This window comes from Pelecanus crispus, chromosome 1, assembly GCF_030463565.1.
Source record: "Pelecanus crispus isolate bPelCri1 chromosome 1, bPelCri1.pri, whole genome shotgun sequence".
Lineage (NCBI taxonomy): Eukaryota > Metazoa > Chordata > Aves > Pelecaniformes > Pelecanidae > Pelecanus > Pelecanus crispus.
In genome coordinates, this window is record NC_134643.1 from 92,163,670 (window position 1) to 92,184,987 (window position 21,318).

The 21,318-nt window shown below is 45.1% G+C and overlaps 1 protein-coding gene across 2 annotated transcripts; it reads left to right on the top strand.

Moving 5' to 3' along the window:
* The first annotated feature begins 470 nt into the window (after positions 1–470).
* Positions 471–10,961, top strand: ING4 (inhibitor of growth family member 4). 2 transcript variants are annotated; one of them, XM_075711003.1, is made up of 8 exons: positions 471–1,560; positions 7,804–7,875; positions 8,079–8,245; positions 8,436–8,550; positions 8,873–8,981; positions 9,314–9,461; positions 9,865–9,926; positions 10,147–10,961. In XM_075711003.1, exons 1-8 carry the CDS (start codon positions 1,521–1,523, stop codon positions 10,184–10,186), a joined length of 753 nt encoding a protein of 250 aa, XP_075567118.1. In that variant the 5' UTR covers positions 471–1,520; the 3' UTR covers positions 10,187–10,961. The 2 variants fall into 2 exon arrangements, with proteins under 2 accessions (XP_075567118.1, XP_075567128.1); XM_075711013.1 differs by lacking the exon at positions 471–1,560 and adding an exon at positions 2,924–2,946.
* The last annotated feature ends 10,357 nt before the right edge of the window (positions 10,962–21,318 follow it).

Consider the following 21,318-nt stretch of genomic DNA (forward strand, 5'->3'; position numbering starts at 1 on the left):
TCCTGACAGAGGAACTGATCGCCTGCCTTCCTTCATCCTACTGAAGCTGTCCCTTCGATGGCTATACTGAGAAAAGGATTTGGGGAAGGGGAAGAGGAGGGATGTTTCTTGTTCCAGTTCTCTTCTTCCCAAGTAGCATGGCTCTTTCCTCAGTTCTCTTCAGTGGCTGAAGTTAAGCATGAAAAGATTTCCATTTCTTCAAATACTGTCCTCCTTCTGGTGTCTAAACCATGTTATGCCTGCTTCTGAGGGGAGAAAGCAAGATACTGAAAGTGCTTTCCCTCACGCCAAGAAAGCAGTGCAGCTTTAGTAGGGGGAAAGCTATGGGTGTAAAGGAGTTAGAGATGTAGAAAGGAATGGAGGAAGAATAAGAAGGAAGAAAATGTAATCTTTTGTGATGAGAAGATTGAATGTGCATGAAGACTCTTAGAGGAGTTTGTGCTTGCTCAAACTTGAGTTACTGTATGTGGCTCAGTATTTGCTCTCATACTGGGTTAGAAATACTGTAGTGGAGGCTTTGAGGAAGAGAAAGGAAAGGTGACTAATACAGATTTTCCAGAAGATGAGATGCGAACACTGAGTTTTCTTCATGTTTGGAATTTTCAAGAGGATTGCAGAGCTTCTTTGTTATAGACATCGTTGAAGTACACATATTCAGAAAAAGTCCCAAATAGTTTTCTACAAGTCTCTCTTTATATGTCAATGTGCCATGAGTGTAGGGATTATCTTTATAGTAGAGGGAACTGCTGTGCAACCACATGTTATTTTCTACCATCAGCACTTCCCTGTTTATCCACCTGGTGGGTATCAGAATGAAGTGAGTATACTTAGTGACAACACACAAGTTTATCTTTTAGGGCAAGAGAACCAGGGCGTGTACCTCTCCTCAACTGTCTGGTGCCTGAGTTTATAATGAAATGACCTCTCTGCTCTCCTGCTTTTGCTCTACTGTTGAGGACACGTCTGCCCAGTTGCTCAGATAGCTGAGGTGAATGGAAGGGTCATGTTTGTGGGTGTGCTTTCTGAAGCAACCAAACAGCACCTTCCCTGCTGGTTCCAGCCATCACTGTCTACCATGTGTGTTCCTGCCTGGACTGATGAGGCTGTCGCTTTATTTGCCTTGCTGAATGGGGAGCACACGTTGTTCCAGTTGGGAAGTGTGTGCCAGACTGGAAGGAAGTTCAGATTTCCATATGGTTGAACTGGTCTGTTACTGAATAAGTGTCAGCATAAAATGTTGGTAAGGAATGGTAACAAAACAATAAAAAATGTTTCCATCTTCCCCCACCCCAAACCTCTGAAGAACTAGATTCTGCCAACATTTGGTCTAAATTAGACCTAAACGCTTGGGAGAGTCATCAGCAGAGGGCTAGTAGCCTTCGTGAGCTTGAGAGGTAGAAGGATGTCGCTGGCCTGTCTACTCAGATGGCTGCTTGATATTCATTCCATTGTCTTGGAGGCCACCGGTCAGGACCTGTTCCAGGAGCAGACACTAGGACATACCTGCCTCAGTGAAGAGGATGATGAGAACAACAGACTTAGATGAGGAGTCCTCAGCTGGTAAGTTAACATGGTACTGTGTAGCCATTTTCTTTTGGGTTTTTTCACTTTTTTATACTGATTAGGGAAGCATCAAGTTTCCTTTGCTTCTTCTATTTGCATATGTCAGTGGGCACATATAGTTGCACCAGTGCAGGGCTTGTCAATACTAGAAAACTTATGCCAGCATAAGCACAGAGCAGCAGGAGCAGCATACACCCTCTTAGCTAACCCAGTAAAATAGGATTGTTCTTTCATAATAGCTACATCTGTCTGGATATTCCTCTGTATAGCTTCATCAAATGAGGGTATGATGTGTATTGTCATCTCAATACTTTTAGAGGGCTTGGGTGTGATGTCAGAACTTGCTGTAGGCTAGTCGTTGATTCTTTCCCAGTCCTGGCTGCATGCCAAATTCCCCAGCAGTTCTTTTATCTCTCACTTTATCTACCTCTTATCCCCTCCCCAGTGTAGCATGTAGCCATACCCTCCTGTTCTTGCCTCTCAAGTTTCTCACATCATACTTCAGATATGCAAATCTCTTAATAAATTGTTTCTATATTCAACATCATTTTAGTGTAGTGAAAGATGCCTTTCACCTTACTGAGATGTTGGATTAGTTGCATCTGTTATGCAGCACACATGATCTATGGAAAATTACAAAAGATCTCATGCAGGGGAGAGGATTTGGTGATTCATAGGCATCATTTGTTTCTGTGTGAAAGCTACTGGCACAGCCCACACTAAGCTAATACATTTATTATTGTTAATGACCAGTTTATTTAGAATTGATTTTGTTGTTGACTGGTATTTTTATCAGAGGCGATAGGAGATGGCTTTACAAGTCAAAGCATCTTGCATTTTCTCTGCATTTCTTCACTTACCCAACAGCAAATCTGATGTGACCATTTTGGCAAAGAGCCCTGTGGTCTCTTTGGTGGTGGTCCCTGCCTTTGGAGATTGTGACGGGCTGGAAATGCCTGGAGTGGTGCGAGTCTCGTTTGACATGTCAGTCTTCCAAGTCCTCCAAGCTTGTGAAATCAAGGTTGTTCTTTAATGCAGCAATAAAGATCCCTTTTCTGAGACTTAAGAACATTGCCTACTCTCTTGGCTGTGGATGCTGTAGCACTGACCTAATGTAATAAGAAAAAGACAAAAAGAGCCCCTCCCTCCCTGAGAAAAGGCTCCACTCTTTGGGGGAGTATTGGTTTTCTGTGGCTGTTACATCAACTGTTGTTGCTGACTGATATCTGTTTCTTTGCACAGTGCCTGAAGTAGACGCACCTGCGTGGACTAAGGTGCAGTGCGCTGGCCCAGAGCTTGGGGTATATGACATGGCCACGAAATTCCTGGGTGCCTGTGGCTAAGTCAGTCTACCATGCACCTGAGTACCCTGTTTGTAAAAATGTAGGTAATATTACCCCTTACAGAGCTGTTGTGAGGATAATGTTACAGGTTAGGATGTATATATTCCAGTAGGGCTAAGCCATATATGAATAGAGAGAAAGGTATATATTATGCTCATGCACCAATTTCAATAAACTGCGTAGGAGGATAAATAAATAGCTGAGAGCACGGGACAGAGTAGAAGCAGCAGTTTGAAAGGTTTATACTCTCTAAAAGGAGGGATTGAGGGATACAAAAGACCTCCTTCCCCCTAATGAGGAAGCAAGGAAGCTCCTGAAGATTGCTGTAAGCCAGTTGTCCTGCAGTATACTTCAAATGCTACAAAATTACGAGAATCGCGGAGTACCAAAAAATCCTATGTGCTTCCCCCGCAAGATCCCAGCCAATTTCCTGTCTCAGGGGGCAAAGAACTTAACGCTCTCGTTGTGGCAGTCACTGACACAAGCAGGATTTTATTAATTACCTTCAGCAATGTGGTGTTTAAAGTGTTTGCTGAAATCTGTACTGTTCAATAAAGCAACTGTGGTTCTGTTTCAAAATGTATTTTCACATTTTTTAATAAATTTAAACATGCATCTGAATATGGTGGGTGAACAGATGTCTCAGGAAAGGCACTGTGTATTTGTATAGTGCTTGGTGCGGTGGGTCTCTTTTTAATAATTTGGACATTGTCACAGTACAAACCCATTGTTTGGCACAGTTAAAGGACATGCTATGGGAGAATGAAGCATAGTGGCAGTTAGCAGGTTGTGTAGGCTTGCTCTGTGTGTGTATGTCAGAATTAACATCTGAGTTAAGTAGCTGAAGTTTAAATACCAGTTGCCCACACTTGACACCCCACATGTGTTTCTAAAAAGAAATAAATAATAATAATTGGAGGGGAAGGAGGGTGGTGATGGATTCTGACTTTTGGAGAGTGAGAGTGCGTGGTTCTTAAGGGACAAGCCATCGTGCTTATGGATGCCTGCAGAAGAATGAATGGGGGAAGGAATGACAAGGAAAGAGGAGAATAAAGGACATGAAAGAAGAATGAGGGTAGTGAAGGGATAAAAACTGAGGAAAGGAAAGATGAAGGTAGGTAGAGAGACTCTTAACTTGTGGTAAGAAATGAAAGCAAGGTAAGAAAAGGAAGGGGTGGGAAAAACCTCAATGAGAGTCCTGCGCCAATGATTTTTGGGGTAATTGTACTGTGACAGGAATGAGTGGGGCATGGTGGGGCTGCACGTGGATCTGTGCAGAGGGACACAATTGCATCGATGCCAGCCTACACTTTGGGCCAAGCTGCTGGCCCTGCTAGCACTTTCTTTGCTGTACATCACCATCCTCCTCTTCCTCTCTTGCTGCTATGCCATTTGTCTTGAAAGAGGCCGTCGCTTTTCTTTATTTTTCTGTCAGATTGTTGCCTATCTGGGACAGAGTGACTGCCCTTCACTGCCCTCTTCTCTAGTGATCAAGGATGCCTGTAGGGTATTTTTTCTTTACTATGATCCATTTCAGAATCTGAGAATTATTTGGGTATTTTAGAATATATAGTATTTAGTCATGAAAAATTTAGATGCCTCTTACAAAAAGAAGAAAGAGCAAATGAATTGTAAAAGAAAAAGGAGAAATTAATGAGAAAACGAAACTACGTAAATAACATGAATGTTTTTAGAAAGATTGGGGGAAAGTGTGTTATGTTAGTAAGAAAGAGGAAATGGAAACTTAGATATTTTTTTCTTTTTTTTTTTTAATGGGACAATTAGGGTGGTGATGTCTGATAGCCAGCACAGCAGAGGCCAAGCAATTTCAGCAAGTGTTCTGAACCACTGTGGTAAATTCTGTGATTCAGAGCATCACCTTTTTTTTCACTTCTTTTTTTTTTTTTTTTTTGAAGGGTAGACGAGAGCTTTTGAGTTAAGCTGCAGATAGTAGAAAACTTGCCTATACTTAGATATACTATATATCATACAAACAGTTTGTCACTCAGTTAAAATTTGCTTAGCTGCAGCTTTATCTTGTTATGCTTTTTGTTCTTGCCAAACTCTCTCTGGATTGTAATTTTTAACATTGTACGCAGCTTCTTTCCACTTTTAGTTGACTAGATTAAGCATCTGTATAACAGTTCTGATTATAAAGTCACTGTACTGTCAATTTTTTCATTTTCTCCCAATTTATTGACGAAACAATTAGATTTGCAGAGTGAAACATTTTGCTGGGGTTTTAGGAAATCATTTTGCTGGTTTTAACAGGGAAGGAATTCAAATGACAGGGGTTTGTCTCAGCAGTCCCCGTGGAAACCTGCCCAGCTAATGAACCTCTGGAAGATCATTGCTCTTACGTGCTTGACTGGTAAATGATCCGCCGATGGTGTCTGCGCTAAGTGTCTGCTAGGCCAGAGCCAGAGCTGGATAACGCCTCTCTCTGCGCTGCCCAGAGCCGGCGGGAGCAGAGCGCTCTGCCGGTACCGAGGCAGGGGAGCCGCTGGCCTGGCTGAGGGGCTGGCGCTGAGGGGAGGAGGCCCTGGGAAGAGAGGGTGTCTGAAGGACGGATGGCCCGGGATGAAAAGACGAGACCAGGCACGTAGAGGCAAAGGGAGGACAGAGGCTTTCCAGACGAGGGCACGCGCTGGCATTAGTGACAGGTGATGGCAGATTTTTACAGTAATGGCTGTAAAAACTAGAGCACGGTCCCTTTCAGGTTCTGTAGCAGAAGCAAATTCCTGCCCGAGTTTTTCCTGCTGCTAGAATGCCACTGTGCAACATGGCCGTAACCTCTGTGGGGTTGTTCTGCCCGGAGAATAGCATCCTACTGTTTTTTGTGCTAGCTCAGGTGCTCACTCTATCTAAAAGGTTTCTAGCCCTGCTGAGGGAAAACTGACTATACCCGGCGGAATTTGTGCTTTTACCGACTTTCCTTTTTAGAAGAGAAAAAGAAATTACATTAATCTTTTTTTTAAAACTGCAAAGTCAAGAATTTAGAAGTCATGATCTTCCAGGATTAATAAACTCCTTATAAATTTGACATACTGTGTGCAGTGCAAGAACAGGTACTCTTTTCCTCTAGAGGACACCTGTCTTGTCTTCTGCAGGGGATGCTTCGGAGAGGAATGAAAAGTAGCATGCTGCAGTACGGTCCATGTTTCATTTGCTGTACAAATTGAAAGGTTTAGTGTTGACGAGGCTGGAGATTGCAGGAAGGAAAAAAGGCATGGTCTTGAGAGTCCCAAGCTAGACTTATCCCTGCCATAAGTTTCCTATGTAAGCAATGATAATTTTCATCATTGTGTCCCCGTTGTCTTCTGAGATGCTTTTTTGAGCTGTAGGGATGTAACCTGGTAGTTGGCTGCTTGAACCCTGTGTGAAGTCTGTCATGCTGGACAAACGTGGTAGTATCAAATTTAGGAATGTGCAGACAGCCTTAATTTTGCTGCTTACTAATTTTTTGAGAATTTGATTTTGCACTGTTAACTGTCCTTGAATGCAGGGGGGGAATGTGTATGTGCTGTGCGATTATGTATCTGGGTACTTAAGGACCCTACTATCTGAGCATTTCTCAGATATTTAAATTAGAAATGGCAACAGAAATCTATTGAAGCAATAGCTTGATTACTTATATGGATTCTGTATGTAGCTTACTATATTCTGTTTGTGTGAAAAAATAAGTGTCTCAGAACAGTGTCTGAGCACAGTGAAGCCCACAGTTGTTTTTACCTCTTATAAGAGTACTTGTCTGTGTAGTACTAGTTAAAGCCTGCCTTTTGCATACAGACCTTCTCTGCTGGCTGATTGCTTTTCAGGGAAACATCTCTACTGTAGAAACATGTGGCAACGAAAATAGAGACAGCTGCCGGGACTGAAGAATTAGACAGTTTTGATGATGGGTAGACACACCTTCATTTACACTCTCTATGTTTTGGAGAGTGGGTTCAGGAAGCAGGCATGCTTATGTTGTATTTCTGAAGAGCTTTTCCCCCCACCTTTTTTTTTTAAACCTGCAATAGATTTTTTTTTTTTTATTAGGTATAAAGGTGACAACAATCAAGCTTGGACTTCAGGTTAATGCAGTGACACTAGATCTCAGTTTCATTAGACAGGCATGGAAAAATAAGAGTTGTTTTGATCAGCTTTGTCAGTTGAGCATCTGGTGATGCCTAGGGGGTGAGTAGCATAGTGCCTTGAAAATTAATTGACTATCAACTTCACATTGCTCATTCAGAGCCCTACAAACATTTATTATGCACAGTGTATAGCATCATTCCAGGTGTTGGACAGACCACACTGAGATTACAGTGCAGAAGGCAGAACAAGGAACACGTGACAGAGGGTTAAGACTGCTGTTCACTGCTCCCTGTCCTGTCTCAGACTTGCTCTTTGGCTCTGCACAAAGTGTCTCCTGTCCCCTGTATGTAAAATTGATGCCCTAAAATGGACTCACTTTCTAGTGAATTAGCATTTGATCAACTTTAATTTTGACATCCTTGTGTAGAAATAACTAAATGGCATTGTTTACCAGCTGTTGTACTATTTTTTTCATTACTGAATGGAGTTCTTAGATGGATAGGTTGTATTATAATGACCGACTTCATTACAGATTTTGGTTTTCTGCTTTCTTAATGTAGGCCTTTCTGCATGGCAGCAGTTTTCTGTTAACCAGTATGTATTATAGAACTATGCTCCTGGATTATATATATCAAGTTCTTATAGTCTGTCTCCTTTGGAGTTGACAACAAATGGAGGCACACTAACGTGCACCATGAAAGGATGTTGGGAATTGCTGGACTGGTGTATGTGTTGTTACCAGTCAAGTTAGCTTTATTCCTGCCTTGGCATCATGGACAGGAACCTGACTTCTCCATATATCCTCCTTTCCCTGCAGGTATTGAGAACCTGCCGTTTGAATTGCAGAGAAACTTCCAGCTCATGCGAGATCTGGATCAGAGGACGGAAGGTGAGAATTAGAGATGGTTTCATTGACGAGACAGGCAACATGCCGCTTGACCAGCTTTTCTTTCCTTTGTCTTTATCACGGGGATCTCAGGGCAGGGGAGGAAGCCTGCAGCTGCTCTGATCCTTCAGTCTCTCTTAATGGAGGGCACTGTAGGGTGTGTGTATGCACGTGTATTTATGTATCTCATGGTAAACTTGTTTCAGACCTCAAGTCAGAGATCGATAAGTTGGCCACGGAGTATATCAGCAATGCACGGACTTTGTCTTCCGAGGAAAAACTGGGGCTTCTCAAGCAAATCCAGGAAGCCTATGGGAAATGCAAGGAGTTTGGCGACGACAAGGTTCAGCTGGCTATGCAGACCTACGAGATGGTATGAAGGGAAGTGTCTAGTCCTTATTGTATGAAAGACTGTACTAAAGCCCCCAAGCCTGGAAGGCCCTGATCTCTCTAGGCCCTACCCACTCTTGCTTCTCAGCTCTTAGTGCAAGCCCCGTGCCCTGTCCTCTTTGCCCTCTTGGGCTCTGTTCTGTGGTAACTCCTGGTCACTATCGTCTTTGCAGGTCGATAAACACATCCGGCGGCTGGACACAGACCTCGCTCGCTTTGAAGCAGACCTGAAGGAGAAGCAGATAGAGTCGAGTGACTATGACAGTTCTTCCAGCAAGGGCAAGAAGAGTGAGTACCACCACTGGGCTGCAGATTGATACAGGAGGCAGCCAAGTGACTATGGAAGTGGTGGGGATGAAGGCAGGCACTGGAGTGGTACAGATCAAAGACTGTTACGCTGGAATCTGAAGGACAGGTAAAATGATGGTGACCTGGGCTCTTACTGTGTGAGCATATTCAAGGCCGCTAGATAAAATTAAGATGTGGTGCATGGCCCAAAGCCAATATACGCTCTGAAGTAGGAGTGTATTTTAGTGCTGGAGAGGTTGTTACTATCAGGTGTCTATTTTGATGGGATGGCAGATGCAACACCTTTCTCTCTTCTTACCAGAGGGCCGAGCTCAAAAAGAGAAGAAAGCTGCCCGTGCTCGCTCTAAAGGGAAGAACTCTGATGAGGAGGCACCAAAAACTGCCCAAAAGAAATTGAAGCTTGTCCGCACGTAAGTGTTTAAGAGATTTATGGGCATGAAGAGCATCACTGCAAATCAGACCAAGGGAGGCCTAGCCAGACTTAGCTGCGAAGAATCTGATCCCCACCCAGACCAGATGGTGTGTCCCCTGTCCCTTCTTGGGAAGCAAGAGGAAGAAGACCTTTTAATTCTTTCAGGGGAGTGTGGCCTGAAGCGGAAAGCAGGCCACTTCAGTGGAGTTGGGTGTATGTGCTTAAAAAAAGAGAAGTGGCTGTCTCTGGCAAACAAGGGCATTGTCTTGGGAGACATGAAGGGACTCAAAGCCAGTTATTTTGCTGACCTGCTTTATTCCTGTCCTGCAGTAGCACAGAGTATGGGATGCCTTCAGTCACCTTTGGAAATGTGCACCCTTCAGATGTATTGGATATGCCCGTGGACCCCAATGAGCCTACTTACTGCCTCTGCCACCAGGTCTCCTATGGGGAAATGATTGGCTGCGACAACCCAGATGTAAGAGCCTGCACTTGATGGAAATGGGGGAGAAGGGAGTGGGAGTCTTGCATGGAAAGTCTTGTCCTGCTTGGGTGGGGCCTGATACAGCCAGCGGTCACAAGAAGAGGGCTTACCTCAGGTCGTTTGGAAGGGCAGAGGGGTGGCTTGCTAGGGCCTCGTAAGTGCATCTTTCTTTGGGGTTTTCCTTAAAATGACAAGTTGTTTTCTTGCCCCCACACTTAGCAAGGGAGGAGGGGAGTTCTCCTTGCTAATAATGTGTAGGTTGGGTGTGAGTCTTCATTCCCTGATCGCTGCTAGAGATTTAGGAGTTTGTGATCAAATGTTGGGAAGCTTTGGTAGCCCAGAAGTAATGATTTCAAAAGAAAACTGCACTTTAACTGACTACTCTCCATCCCAACAGTGTTCCATTGAATGGTTTCATTTTGCCTGTGTGGGTCTGACAACAAAACCAAGAGGAAAATGGTGAGTGAATAAGCAACGTGGAGGGCCCATTGGTCTTTGGAAAGGGGAGGTTCTGGCTGGCAGAAGGGAGAGTGCTGTATATACACACTTAGAACACCTATTGAAAAGGAAAATTTGACTTAAGGCTTTGTCTGGGACCTTGGAAAAGGTTGTTTGGGACTGTACATTCGAGGTTCATATCATGCCCTAAATTCTGGCTTTTTACTTCCCTTTCTACCAGGTTCTGCCCTCGCTGTTCCCAGGAGAGGAAGAAGAAGTAAAAGCCCGTGAGCCCTCAGTACTGCTGCAGGAGCTCTCTTCCCCCTGCCAGGGCCTCGTCCCAGCTCCCCCAGCCCTTGGGGCCTTGGCTGGGGGGAGTCTTGCCCTGTTTGTGGTTTGGGCCATCCCTGGAATGGTGTGTACCCTCACGGTGGTTCCTGTGTGTTCTGTATCCCTGGTTGCTTCCGAATCCCTAAGGGAGACCCTCTCTGTGTACTGTTCCAAACAGGTCTCTGAACCTCAAAGGGAATGAATGAGGGCACCAGGGTAGCCACCAGATTTCCAGGGATTCAGGTAGCCCCTGATTTTCCTTGGCTTTCCTTCAGCCTCCTCAGAGTTCATTGCCTACTCTCTGCTTAGAGAACAAGGCTATGGGATGGGGGAAGGAAAGGAGGTAAGTCTTCAGCATTTTAGGTCTTTGATTTTCCTGGATCTTTTTCAGGAGAGAGGGAGTAACCAGGCCACTTCTTAATCTAGTGGGCTGGCTGAGAGACTGAAAACCTAATATACTCCCTATCTTTAACCATTCCACTACTGGCATTGAGCAGCCTCTTTTGCTGGGGAGAGGAGGAGGAGGAGGAGGGAGGAGTGTTTAGAGCTAGCTTTGTCTCTCTTATTCCTGGGGTAAACCTGCTGGTCTGGGAAGCACATTGTGTGAAGGAGGAAGAATTTCTGACCACATGGGGAGAAATGGCTTGATCTAGCCTATCTTCTGGCTCTAAAATTCGCCCTTCCTTTTGTGCAGTGGGGCTTCTCCATTATGTTGATGATGGGAAGTTTGGGGATTCAGATCCCACTTGTATAATACAGAATTAAATAAAGTTCATTGAAACAAATAGTCTGTTTGCCTTGCTGTCACCTTGAAAGTAAACTGCAGCAATTGGTCTCTTCAGTTATTCTTTCTCTCTCAGTTCTGCTTTTATTCTAAATGATGAATGTGGTACAGCTTTTTCATGTAACAATCCTGAAAAGTGTTAATAAGTGAGATTCTGCCTAAGTCAGGCTTGAAAATATACCTGATACACTTGCAACAGGTTACTAAGCTTTCTAGTAGCTGTGAAAAATATCTGCCCCTTCAGTCGTGCCCTCACAAGAGGGTGGACATTTATTCACATTTTTGTTGGATTGTTTACTTCATCAGTTCTCCTCTCTCAAATGAGGAGAGGTGGAGATTATGGAAGGCCAGCCATCACTGTGGCTCTTGGGCAGCACAGCTGAGAACATCGGCCATCAGGACAAACCACATGCATCCAAGAATGTGGATAGGTTTTGCAGATATCCTGATAACTTGCTCCCCAGTGGGTTGCTTTCACCTTGGATCACCTTGTTGCCAGCAACTCCAGCTGCTGTTACTAAGATAACGTTAGGCTCCAAAACAATTACTGGAGACGCATTACTCTTCATGGTGTCTGCAGGTAACTGTGAGGAGGTGATCCATACTGAAGCTGCCCTTTATCTGTTCCATTGGCATGACCCTGGAGACCGATGAGTTTGAGTCTCTTCTTCCTCTTGTTCTCTGCTATTCAGGAGGATTTAAGCTTTTCACGTGAAACATGAAATATTTTCCTCACATAGATAACTTGTATGAGGATCAATGGAGCTTATTGGTTCTTGTAGTCATGAAGCCAAAGCTCTTCTAGGGGTTCATTAAAACCATTCAGAGGACTCTCTGGGTGGAGAGCAATGCTACTGTCACCTTGTAATTGTACAGGGACCCTGTCAAAGCCATCAGCTCAGAAGCTGGTGTTAAGTCTTCTGTTAAAGCGAGTTAGCATTGAGTCGGTCTTTGCTTTTGCTTCGAGAAGGGGTGCTCAGGTTCCCATTTTGCACAGGGAAAAAACAGAGATAAGTTCTTACCCAGACTATGGCTCATACGGTTTGTGGTACCACTGCCACAGTCTGGATGTCAGTCCCCAGGTTATTTTAAACCATTTTCCTGGGGCTTCCCTCCTTAGAGGAAGTAAATCCTGGAAGATGTTGGTTGTGTATGTGGTATAGTCTTCATAACAGGAGATGCTGTGCCATCCAGTGGGCGGGAAGGCTGTGGCAGGAGAACAGATTTCTTCATCTGGGGCTTATCTAGATAACAGCTGTGGGTGCTCAACTAACAGAACAAAGGGAGGATGTGGTCTGAACTTGAAAATGGGCTTTGGGCAAAGTGCAAGGGTGACAAAGGATGCAAATGCTCCTCCTCTCAGTGGTTTGGATAGGACACTGGATTGTAACGGCCACCATTAGCAGCAAGCTTTCTAGGAACTGTGGGCTAGAGAGGTGTTTGAAGTGGTGGCCTTGTAATGAAGGCACTGCTGATGAAGGATAACAATTAGTTTATAAACGCATGTGGTGTAATGTGAAAGTAGTGTGAGTGGGCAGGGGTGCGTTGCACAGCAAACCAGGAAACAAGATGGCCTGTTGCTTAGGTGCTGCTTACTGCACAGGCATAACTGTTCAGGGCAGCTCTGGTTTGGGAAACACAAGTGTCAGGTCTTCTGTGGTCAGTGTAGGATACTGAGAGGGGGAGGTAGACCGGAATACTCCTGTTTTCAGGCTAAAGCTTGGGCACAGGGTTACCACTGTGCTTCTTGGGACTCTGAGAATTGGAACATCCTGATGACTTTTAATGCAAAACACAAGAAACGCCTAGGCTGGGTTCTGATTCAGTGCCAGAAAATGTCAGAGAGTGCTAGGCAGGAAGCTCCACTTACCCCCTGGTCCTGCTGCTGCATCCTGTTTCTGTCCGATGAAGGGGTGCTTCAGCCAGCAGCGTGGAGCATTCGGCAGATGGTGGCAGCTGAGGGAATGCTCTGAAGAAGACTTACAGGAAGAGGGAATTTGTACAAAAATATGGATGAAAAGTGAGAAATTTTAAATGGCTTACAAGTAAAAAGGCAAATGAAAGGACATTTAAAACTAACCTTGGAAGAGAGGGAGTAAGGGCAGTAACTGTGCAATATTTAATCACCAAAGGGGGGAAATAATCAAATCAATAGAAGCTAGAAATTACAATGTACAAAAATTAAGCCAGTGGGGAAAAAAGCCTGTAAGCGACAAGGCTAGAAACATAAGCAGCTTTTTTTAGAATGCCTTTTGTTTTTGATATAATTGAACATGGCACATGTCCATTACCAACTGCGGATAGCAGAATTGTTTGTAATGAGAGGAGGGGGAAGTGTTCTGTAAATATTTATTCTGTGTTGGTGCTGGTGTCATATGGGAATGATGTACTTCCTAGGCAAACACTAAGGAGGATTTTAAATAGCATCTATTGGGGCGAACGCTTTTTTGATCAGCAGTCTTCAGTAAATGCTGTTTGTCATCCTGTGAAAGCCACCTGAAGGCATCTGTGGTCTGCTCTCTGTCAGTCTCTGTCCTGCTAGGAAAAGCCTAAAAGGCTGGAAAAGAGCCAGCTCTGTGCTGGTCCTTAATGAGGTCAAGAAGGCTGCTGTAGCAATGTAGATGTGAAACACTGAAACAGCGGATAAGTAAATTACTTCTCTTTAAAATAAGCAAGAAATCCAGTTCAACAAAATAAAATCAGTTTGACTGGAAGTAGCAAAAAAGGTCAGTCAAAAATTACTTGATTGGATCTTGGATCTTTTTTTTTTTTTTTTAAAATCACTGTTAATAGTTACCTGTATCACTGTAGTGGTAATGGGATCTAAAAAGTTTACTTCACCTAGAATTGAAGTGCTTAAAAAGGGAATACACTAAGTTAAAGTAATCATGAACTCCTTTAAAGAACTGGCTAGCTTGCAGATTTCCTGGAACAGCTGTCAGTGCAACATAAACACTTTCTAAAATGGAGCTGGAGAAATTGCCCTTTTAAAGTGATTGGAAATAGACTCAACTTTACTCACCAACTAGGTTGAGTTTCAGGAAGCGGGAACCGTACAGCATGACAAGAGGGAAGACTTTTGCCAGCCTCTTTAAGCCCATTTATTAATAATAATTGGTCATGCACACAAGTATCTTGTCCAGCTGTGATTGCCCCAACTGTGGGCATCATTCCTTGGTAGGTGGGCAAGAGTGGTTGATGAGGCTGTTCAGCGAAGTATTCCCCTTTCTAGCAAGCAGATGCGCTCAGCAAGCTCCCGTCCCCCGGGCTCTGCTACCGCTGTGTCCGCTGCATTATGTGCACAGAAACCATCCCAGCTATGACCATTGCCTTCCACCAGTGGGACCTTCTTCATGTTTCACACATAGCAAGCGGTTGAACGGACCCTATAGCTCGGCAACATTCAGCCTCTAATTAAGCGCTCTTAAGGTATTCTTTACCTAACTACACATTCAGAGCCATGTGGTAGACAGTCTTTTACTGCCTGTTATGTGTAAGGCTTCTGTGCTTAAGTGGACTATTTGAGGCTCAATTGTAGAGTGTGTTTCTGTGATATTCAGATTATTGGGGATGAATTCTTACAAGACAATTACTGCATATAAATACATATATCTTAATTGGAAACGCTGATTGGAAGGTACCCCTGGAGGTCATCTGGTCCAGCTTCCCCTTCAAAGCAGGGCTGCTGTTGGTCCTAAATCAGGTCAGATATGTGCTGGGTAGCAAGATGCTTCGTAGCAGAGCAAGCTAAGGTAAGAAGCAGCAGTTGCATGGCTCCAGGTGAAAGGTGATGTTGCTGAAGATCTTAAGGCTCGATTCAAATGCTGGCCAAATCAGTCCAGAGATCTCAAGTTGGCAGCGGAGAAGAAAAACATTCCCAAGAGATAACTTGCTTATACTGGCTGAAAAGAAGACCAGGTCCTCCCAGGATGTTTCTCATTGCAGATATGCAGATACACATTGTCAAGAACTGGTAATTACAGATGACAGCAGGATTGCTCCCTTCTGACGTCTACAGAGAAATGGGTGGCACTTCCCCCGAGTCCCAGAAAGGAGCAATACGAAGGGTATCTAGTTATTCTCTTGACTAAGTGAAGCTTCAGGCAAAGTGCAGCAGGATGTTGATGTGACTGAGCCCAGACCATGATGCAACCATGGTGAAGAGTCTTGCACGAACTGGCAACGGGAGCGCTGATGTTTCATTTCTCCTGCAGCAGGGCAAGGCACGGTGGTCACGTACCGAGTGCTTGTCAGTCAATCATTTAACATAGTGTGATTACCCAAACTTCTGAATGAGCTTAGGCTGAGGGCCCTGCACAAAGCAGACCTGGCTGGTTTGACAGTTTCTGAGCCATTGTCCTTTGTATAACCAACCATGGCTCTACTTTTTCCTGTCACATGAACCAGGAGGACAAACTGTGGAGATGTTGACAAGCTGAGTGGCAACACCTGCAGAATGTACGATCCCTGGCTGCTCTAAAGCAGCGGCAGCAAGCAAGGAAGACTGGAGCATTTAAAGTTTTAAAGACTAATAGAGGAAACAAAATGTCCTATCATTCTTTTCAAAGACAACTGAAGGAAGTTTCTCCAGCTCTGTTGCCTAGTAGTTACAGTATCAGAAGAAACATAGCTGTTTTTATCAAATAAAATGTATTTCATCTATAAAAATAGTCAAACATATTGATTAATTTATGCTAATTTATGTTTATTCTTCTGAATACATAAAAGAAATGTAAGTCTTAGTTTAAAAAAGACTTTTTGCCCAAGTCTTAAGGCCAGGCAAACCTGCGACAAACACTAAGCTCCTAAAGCCTACTGTGAAAAAATGTTCAGCAAGTTGCCTGCTTTGGTCTGTTTTTGCAAATCTACAATTTAATTTCAGTGGTTTGGGTTGCTGCCATTGAGGGAATAACACATTCAAAGCTGAAAACCGGGCTGGGAGGAGAAAAGGCTGGAATTATTTTTTACACATCGACAACAAGGAAGAAAAAAAAGTGTGAGACCATGAGATTTCCTCGTTCCAAAAGCCTGAAGGATCCAGTCATCGGAAAAACCCATTTAGTTACTACAGAAAGATTTAGGTGGGAAGACCTCTCTGGAGCTCTGTAGTCCAAGCCCCTGCTCACACTAGGGCTAACTTTGTGGTTAGATCGGGTTGTTCTTGCATTAAACCAGCCTGCCTAAAAAGACTAGAGCAGTTCACTCAAGCATGCTTTTATGAATCTACTCAATTTTAGGTTGTATTATTAATTCAAGAAACCATTTTTAAATGCTGGTTTTGCAATCAATTAAATATTCCATTTTCTAAATGACAAGTAAAAAAATGCTTCATTCACTGTTTCCTAACAAAATAAAACGTAAATTATCTGAATTAATGCATATTATAACTGTACAGCACTTGTATAAATGTGAATAGATGAACATATCCAGCAAGTTAAAATGAGTGCCACTTTTAATGTAAAGTCTATATTTATCAGCATATTCGCATAGCGCTCAGCCAGTGACCGTAAACCTACAAAAATAAAGTACAACTGCAGAATGCAGATTATTTAACCTGTGATTAAATGTAGCAATTCATATCATTTTGGTTTAAATCAGCACACTCTCTAATGCTTTTGTCTGTGGAGATGGAGGCCTCAGCCCTTCTCTGAGTGGGCTGGTACCCACGTCCCTTCCCACAGGGCCGTAGCCACCAGGATGAAGGTGTTCAGCATCAGGCTCTTCTGTTGAAGTAGGTTCTGCTTCATGGAAGATCTAGAGCTGAACTGGAAGAAGACCTTTATTTGGCTGCTGTGCAATGGCTCTGATGGCTTCTTGGCTGGGCTGTCTGCACTTCCATTAGTACCAGATGGCAGCTGATCTTAGCAGCCCAGGCACGCTCCTGAGATGCAGCTCCACATCCTCCAGATGCAGCACTGGAGGACATCTAAATCCACGTCCTGTAGGCACTGGGGTAGGGACTGCTGTCTCAGCCAGCAGCTTCATTGTCACACATCTCAGACTATTCCCATCTTCCGCCTCTCCCTGAGATTTCCCCACCAGGCTGTTTGATTTGTGGGCAGATGGCTGCACTCTGGCTCTGAAGCTGGTTTTGCTTGTGACTTTATGGTCACTGGTAGGGCCTGTGCTGTGCACGCAGACAGGGCCAGTGCACAGGGGCATGGGGAGGGAGATCAGATGTACAATGGGCAGAGGGTTGTCGGTGCCAGCACTGTTTTATCAGGGAGGCTCGTCTGTACTCTCCAACGCCTCATGTGAACAGAGCAAACGTGCTCTTGCTTGAAGCTGCTGCACCCTCAGGTGAGACCCAGCAGTGTCACCAACAGAGCTGCAGCCAACATGGAGCAAGGGCACCTGTGCAAGCCTGAGTTCCTAGGAGCTGCCAAATGATTGCTGGTTGCTGAGACCGGAGCAAAACAATATGCCCTGGGAACTGGGATCTAGCACGAAAGTGAGCCCGGTGGGCAAGGAGAGAGAGCGGGGACCACAGGGAGAGCCAGAGCCATGTTGTTGAATGTTGTCATCTGTGGAAGGGAGAGGGTAGATCTGTGATGGGCTTTGGATGCCCTTCTCTACACATTCACAGTGTTGCTGTTCTCTTAGGTGTATGTTTTCATAAATGAAGATATCACAAAGGTTTTCCCTTTGACGCTCTGGAAGCAATACATAACCTGGCATGTCTCAGGAGCTCTGCTGGTCCCTTCTTCAGCCCACCCTAACAGCTACGCAAGCAGAATTGCTCATGGCCTCCTCCATAAGCAAAGAGCCTAGTGCTTATTTTCTAGCAACATATTGATATACAAACATATTGCAGTTACCAGTACTTTGATTTTTCACTCCAGCTAACATAAGAAAACAGATTAAGGTATTTTTACTAGAATTTCCTTTCTGAAATAACTTTTTTTTTTCCCCCGTAACAGGTGGTTTTGGAAGCATTTTTCTATCATCTCTGCTTACATTTCAAATTAAGACACATGCTTTCTAGGGATGCTGCTTGACAAGGCACTGAGTCTGGAATTCACACCTAATCTTTGTAGCCTCCATCTTTGTGAGTTTCTTGAGCTGATCAGACATCTTTTCCTCCCTTGTCCCCCCCAATTTAACTCACAGAGCTGACATAGTCTAACAAACATTAGCCATCATTCCTCCTTCTTCAGTTAAGCGCTCTGCGTGCCTGAGTGTGCTCTTTTTCTTGGCAAGTTAGGCTAGTGTGCATGTTGGGGAACCACGCTATGCATCTCTGTGACCTGGCTCTGCAGTCACCCTTTCCCCATTGGTCTGTTGCTCGCTAGAGCCAGGGCCTGGCTTGGCATCCTGCTGCCATGGCGAGGTCAGCCTCTTCTGGCTGTATTTGCCGTCTCTAGTCATGGCCCTTAGCTGTCCTGGGCTGAGGGTTGTGCACCATACACCGTGCATCTGCACGAGGTAGAAAAGAAACAAAGGGTTGGGGGATTGGATCAGCATGTTCTGTCCAAGATGGTGATATTTTTGGGCGCTCACCTTGATCTTGTGATGTTTTCTATCAGCTTGATGAAAGAAGGGGCAATATAACCCTTGCAGCAGAGGAAGAAATGTCTGTGAGCCACGGTCCCAGGATTTTCAAGAGGTTTTCACACATTGCTGCTTGGTGGTGGTGTTTGTGATGAAACATGCAGAGCAAAAAATACTGAGAAATAACTGAGGTACTGAAGACAACAACAAGACTAACTTGGAAGAGGAGCTTGTCTGCCAAAGGGTGGTCCCTCACAAAACAGACAGGCTCTTCCAAAGCTCAGAATCAAAACAGCAATCGGATATCAACATGGAAAATGCAGCTCCTTTCCTTGTAACAGCAGCGAGTTGTTATCCTGCTGTTACACATACTTTCTGCTGGCATCAGGCAATCTGTAGGCCTGGGGGTTACAGCTGCGTACATCATCCCGCCAAGCTCAGGCCAGTGCAGGAACACCATCTGCAGGAAACGCCATTTTGTGGCGGCTCTGAAAACAAGGCTGGAAATCTGCTTCAGTGCATGAATTATAGAGATTGTAATGCATCATCAGTTGTACCTTATAGATGCCAAGTTAACCCTCAGAAATCAGAAAATATTGGAATTAACATCACCCCTGTACTGCGCATTACTGAACACTATAATTGCTTGACACCGCAGTAGGGAGTAGACTGCCCCCCAGGTTGCCATATTGATGCCTCCTGTCCAAACTACTCTTCCTCCTGTCCTCATCCCTCCCCCAAAGATGACTTCTTTTTCATGGAAACTTAAAACACAAGTGTCCCATAGCCAGCTGGCACAAAGAAAGCTGAACAGCACAGCAGTGCCTCCTGCACTCCCAGTCTCCCGACCCTGCCAAGTGCACGCCACAGACTAGCTGGCTTCTGAACACATTTGTGGACTGTAAGAGTTCCCTGAAGGATTTTGACAACCTGGACGAAATCCAGTGTATGCCACAGTACATGCGAAGTCCTAAGTAGCCAACCTGTCCTCACATGACTAACCGCCTTCTTTCCAAATATACAGTAGCTCCCTACAGGCATTGCTACTAGAGCATCAACCAAGGATGACTTCTTTGACAGCTCCTTCATCTTCTGCCTTGTGTTTGAGTTCTCAGTGTATGTCCAGGGACTTCGATCCATTCATTCTTGTTTCCTGTTTTCATATGCTATAAATCTCTTGCTGGCACGTGCAGATGCAGGCTGCGTAGCCAGCACCTGCCAGACATTAATAACACTGCATGACATGCCACGTTGGTGTGCTTTCCTTGGTCATGCATTTCCACCAGCCACTGAGGTCAGCATTGAGTTCCCCTGGGAAGCTGCTCAAGTCAGGATGGCAGAACTCAGCCTGGGCTCCATTGCCACCGGGGAGCAGAGGGGATGAGCAGACTTGGGGAGCCGAAGGCCCTGGAGTTGTTTAAAATCAGCCAATAAGCAATATGTCTCAAGCTAAGTAATGGAAGACTAGGAACTGGCTAAAATTTGCAAGCCCCAGCAGCGCTGCCTGTTTTAATGTGAGTGGCAAGAGCTAGCCGGAAAATGTCTCCTGCTCACTATGTTTCTAAGAAGCTGCAAAAGCATCCTAAAATTCAATGCTGTTGTTAAATGGTCGGGCTTCAAGCTTCTCAGAAATGTTAGCTTCCAACAAGACATCTTAGAGCAAACTACAGCTTGTCTCCTGCAAGGAACTGCAGAGCTACGTGCTGTTGCCAGACACCTTTCTAATGGACTGCATGGCTGCAGCGATATGAGTTTTCACCTTGATAGCCTGTGTGGCCACTCAGGGTACTGGCAGGTGATGTGTCAGCCTTGCAATCACAGCCGGTGCATCTGCAGCACTCTGCAGCCATTTCATACAGCAGAGCTGCTCAAATCTCCTGGGATTTGCAACAGAAGTGACTTCTTCAGCAGCATCCTGCTACACTGTCAAAAACTTTGTCCACTTTGCCTGCAGCTCCTCTTTGGTTCTGCAAAGGTGTCATTTCCCAGCTGAGCTGCGGCTGTGGGGCGATGCGACTGGTACACAAAGACGCTATGCCACCCTGCATTTTGCTTACGGATGCAGTTCTTGGAGCTGCTGTGCCAAGCGTTTTCCTTCCAACCACCCTGACAGCTGCTTGCCCGTGATGGTTATGGTTGTGTGTTTCTCTGTCAGAAAGTGCTCAGCCGTGGGAAGCACTGTGTCGGCAGCTTCTCCATGGGGTGCACACGTGGGTCGCTGGGTCTGTGCCCCACACTTGGGTCTCGGTAGTAAGAGCCAGGCATGGGCATGTGGGTGTGGGTCTCCCTCAAAATCATCCCTGTGGGGCTCTGGGCACCTCTGCTCTGGTGGTCCCAAAGCCTCTTTTGCTGGCACCATTCCCCCTTTGGCCTGGGAATATTTTAATGTGCAGAGAGTGGTGCTCGGGGCACCTGTGCTGGAGGCAGAGGAAGACGAGCTGGTGCTCCCGTGACTCGGTGGGGGTTCAGAAAGTGGCACATCTGCCCAGGAGAGGTCAAGGCAGCTTCCCACTGCGTCCTGAAGCAAGCCGGTGCTGGGATGCTCCCCGGGGAGGCACAGGGTGCATCTCAATCCCCGCAGGTAGAACAGGAACAGATTTTGTCCCCTTTCTCCTGCAGAAGAGCACAAAATGCTTTGGGGTGCAAGGTACCTCAAAGGTGCTGCTTTTGGGGTACCCTCAGCTCAGGTAGCAAATGCTGTTGCAGGTTGTTGCCAGCCACCACCGTGTCCCCGAGCAGAGGGGGAAGCTCCCAGGTTGGCTCCTGTTCCTCCTACTTGCCTTGTCCCCGTAGCCTGGGCTTCTTCCT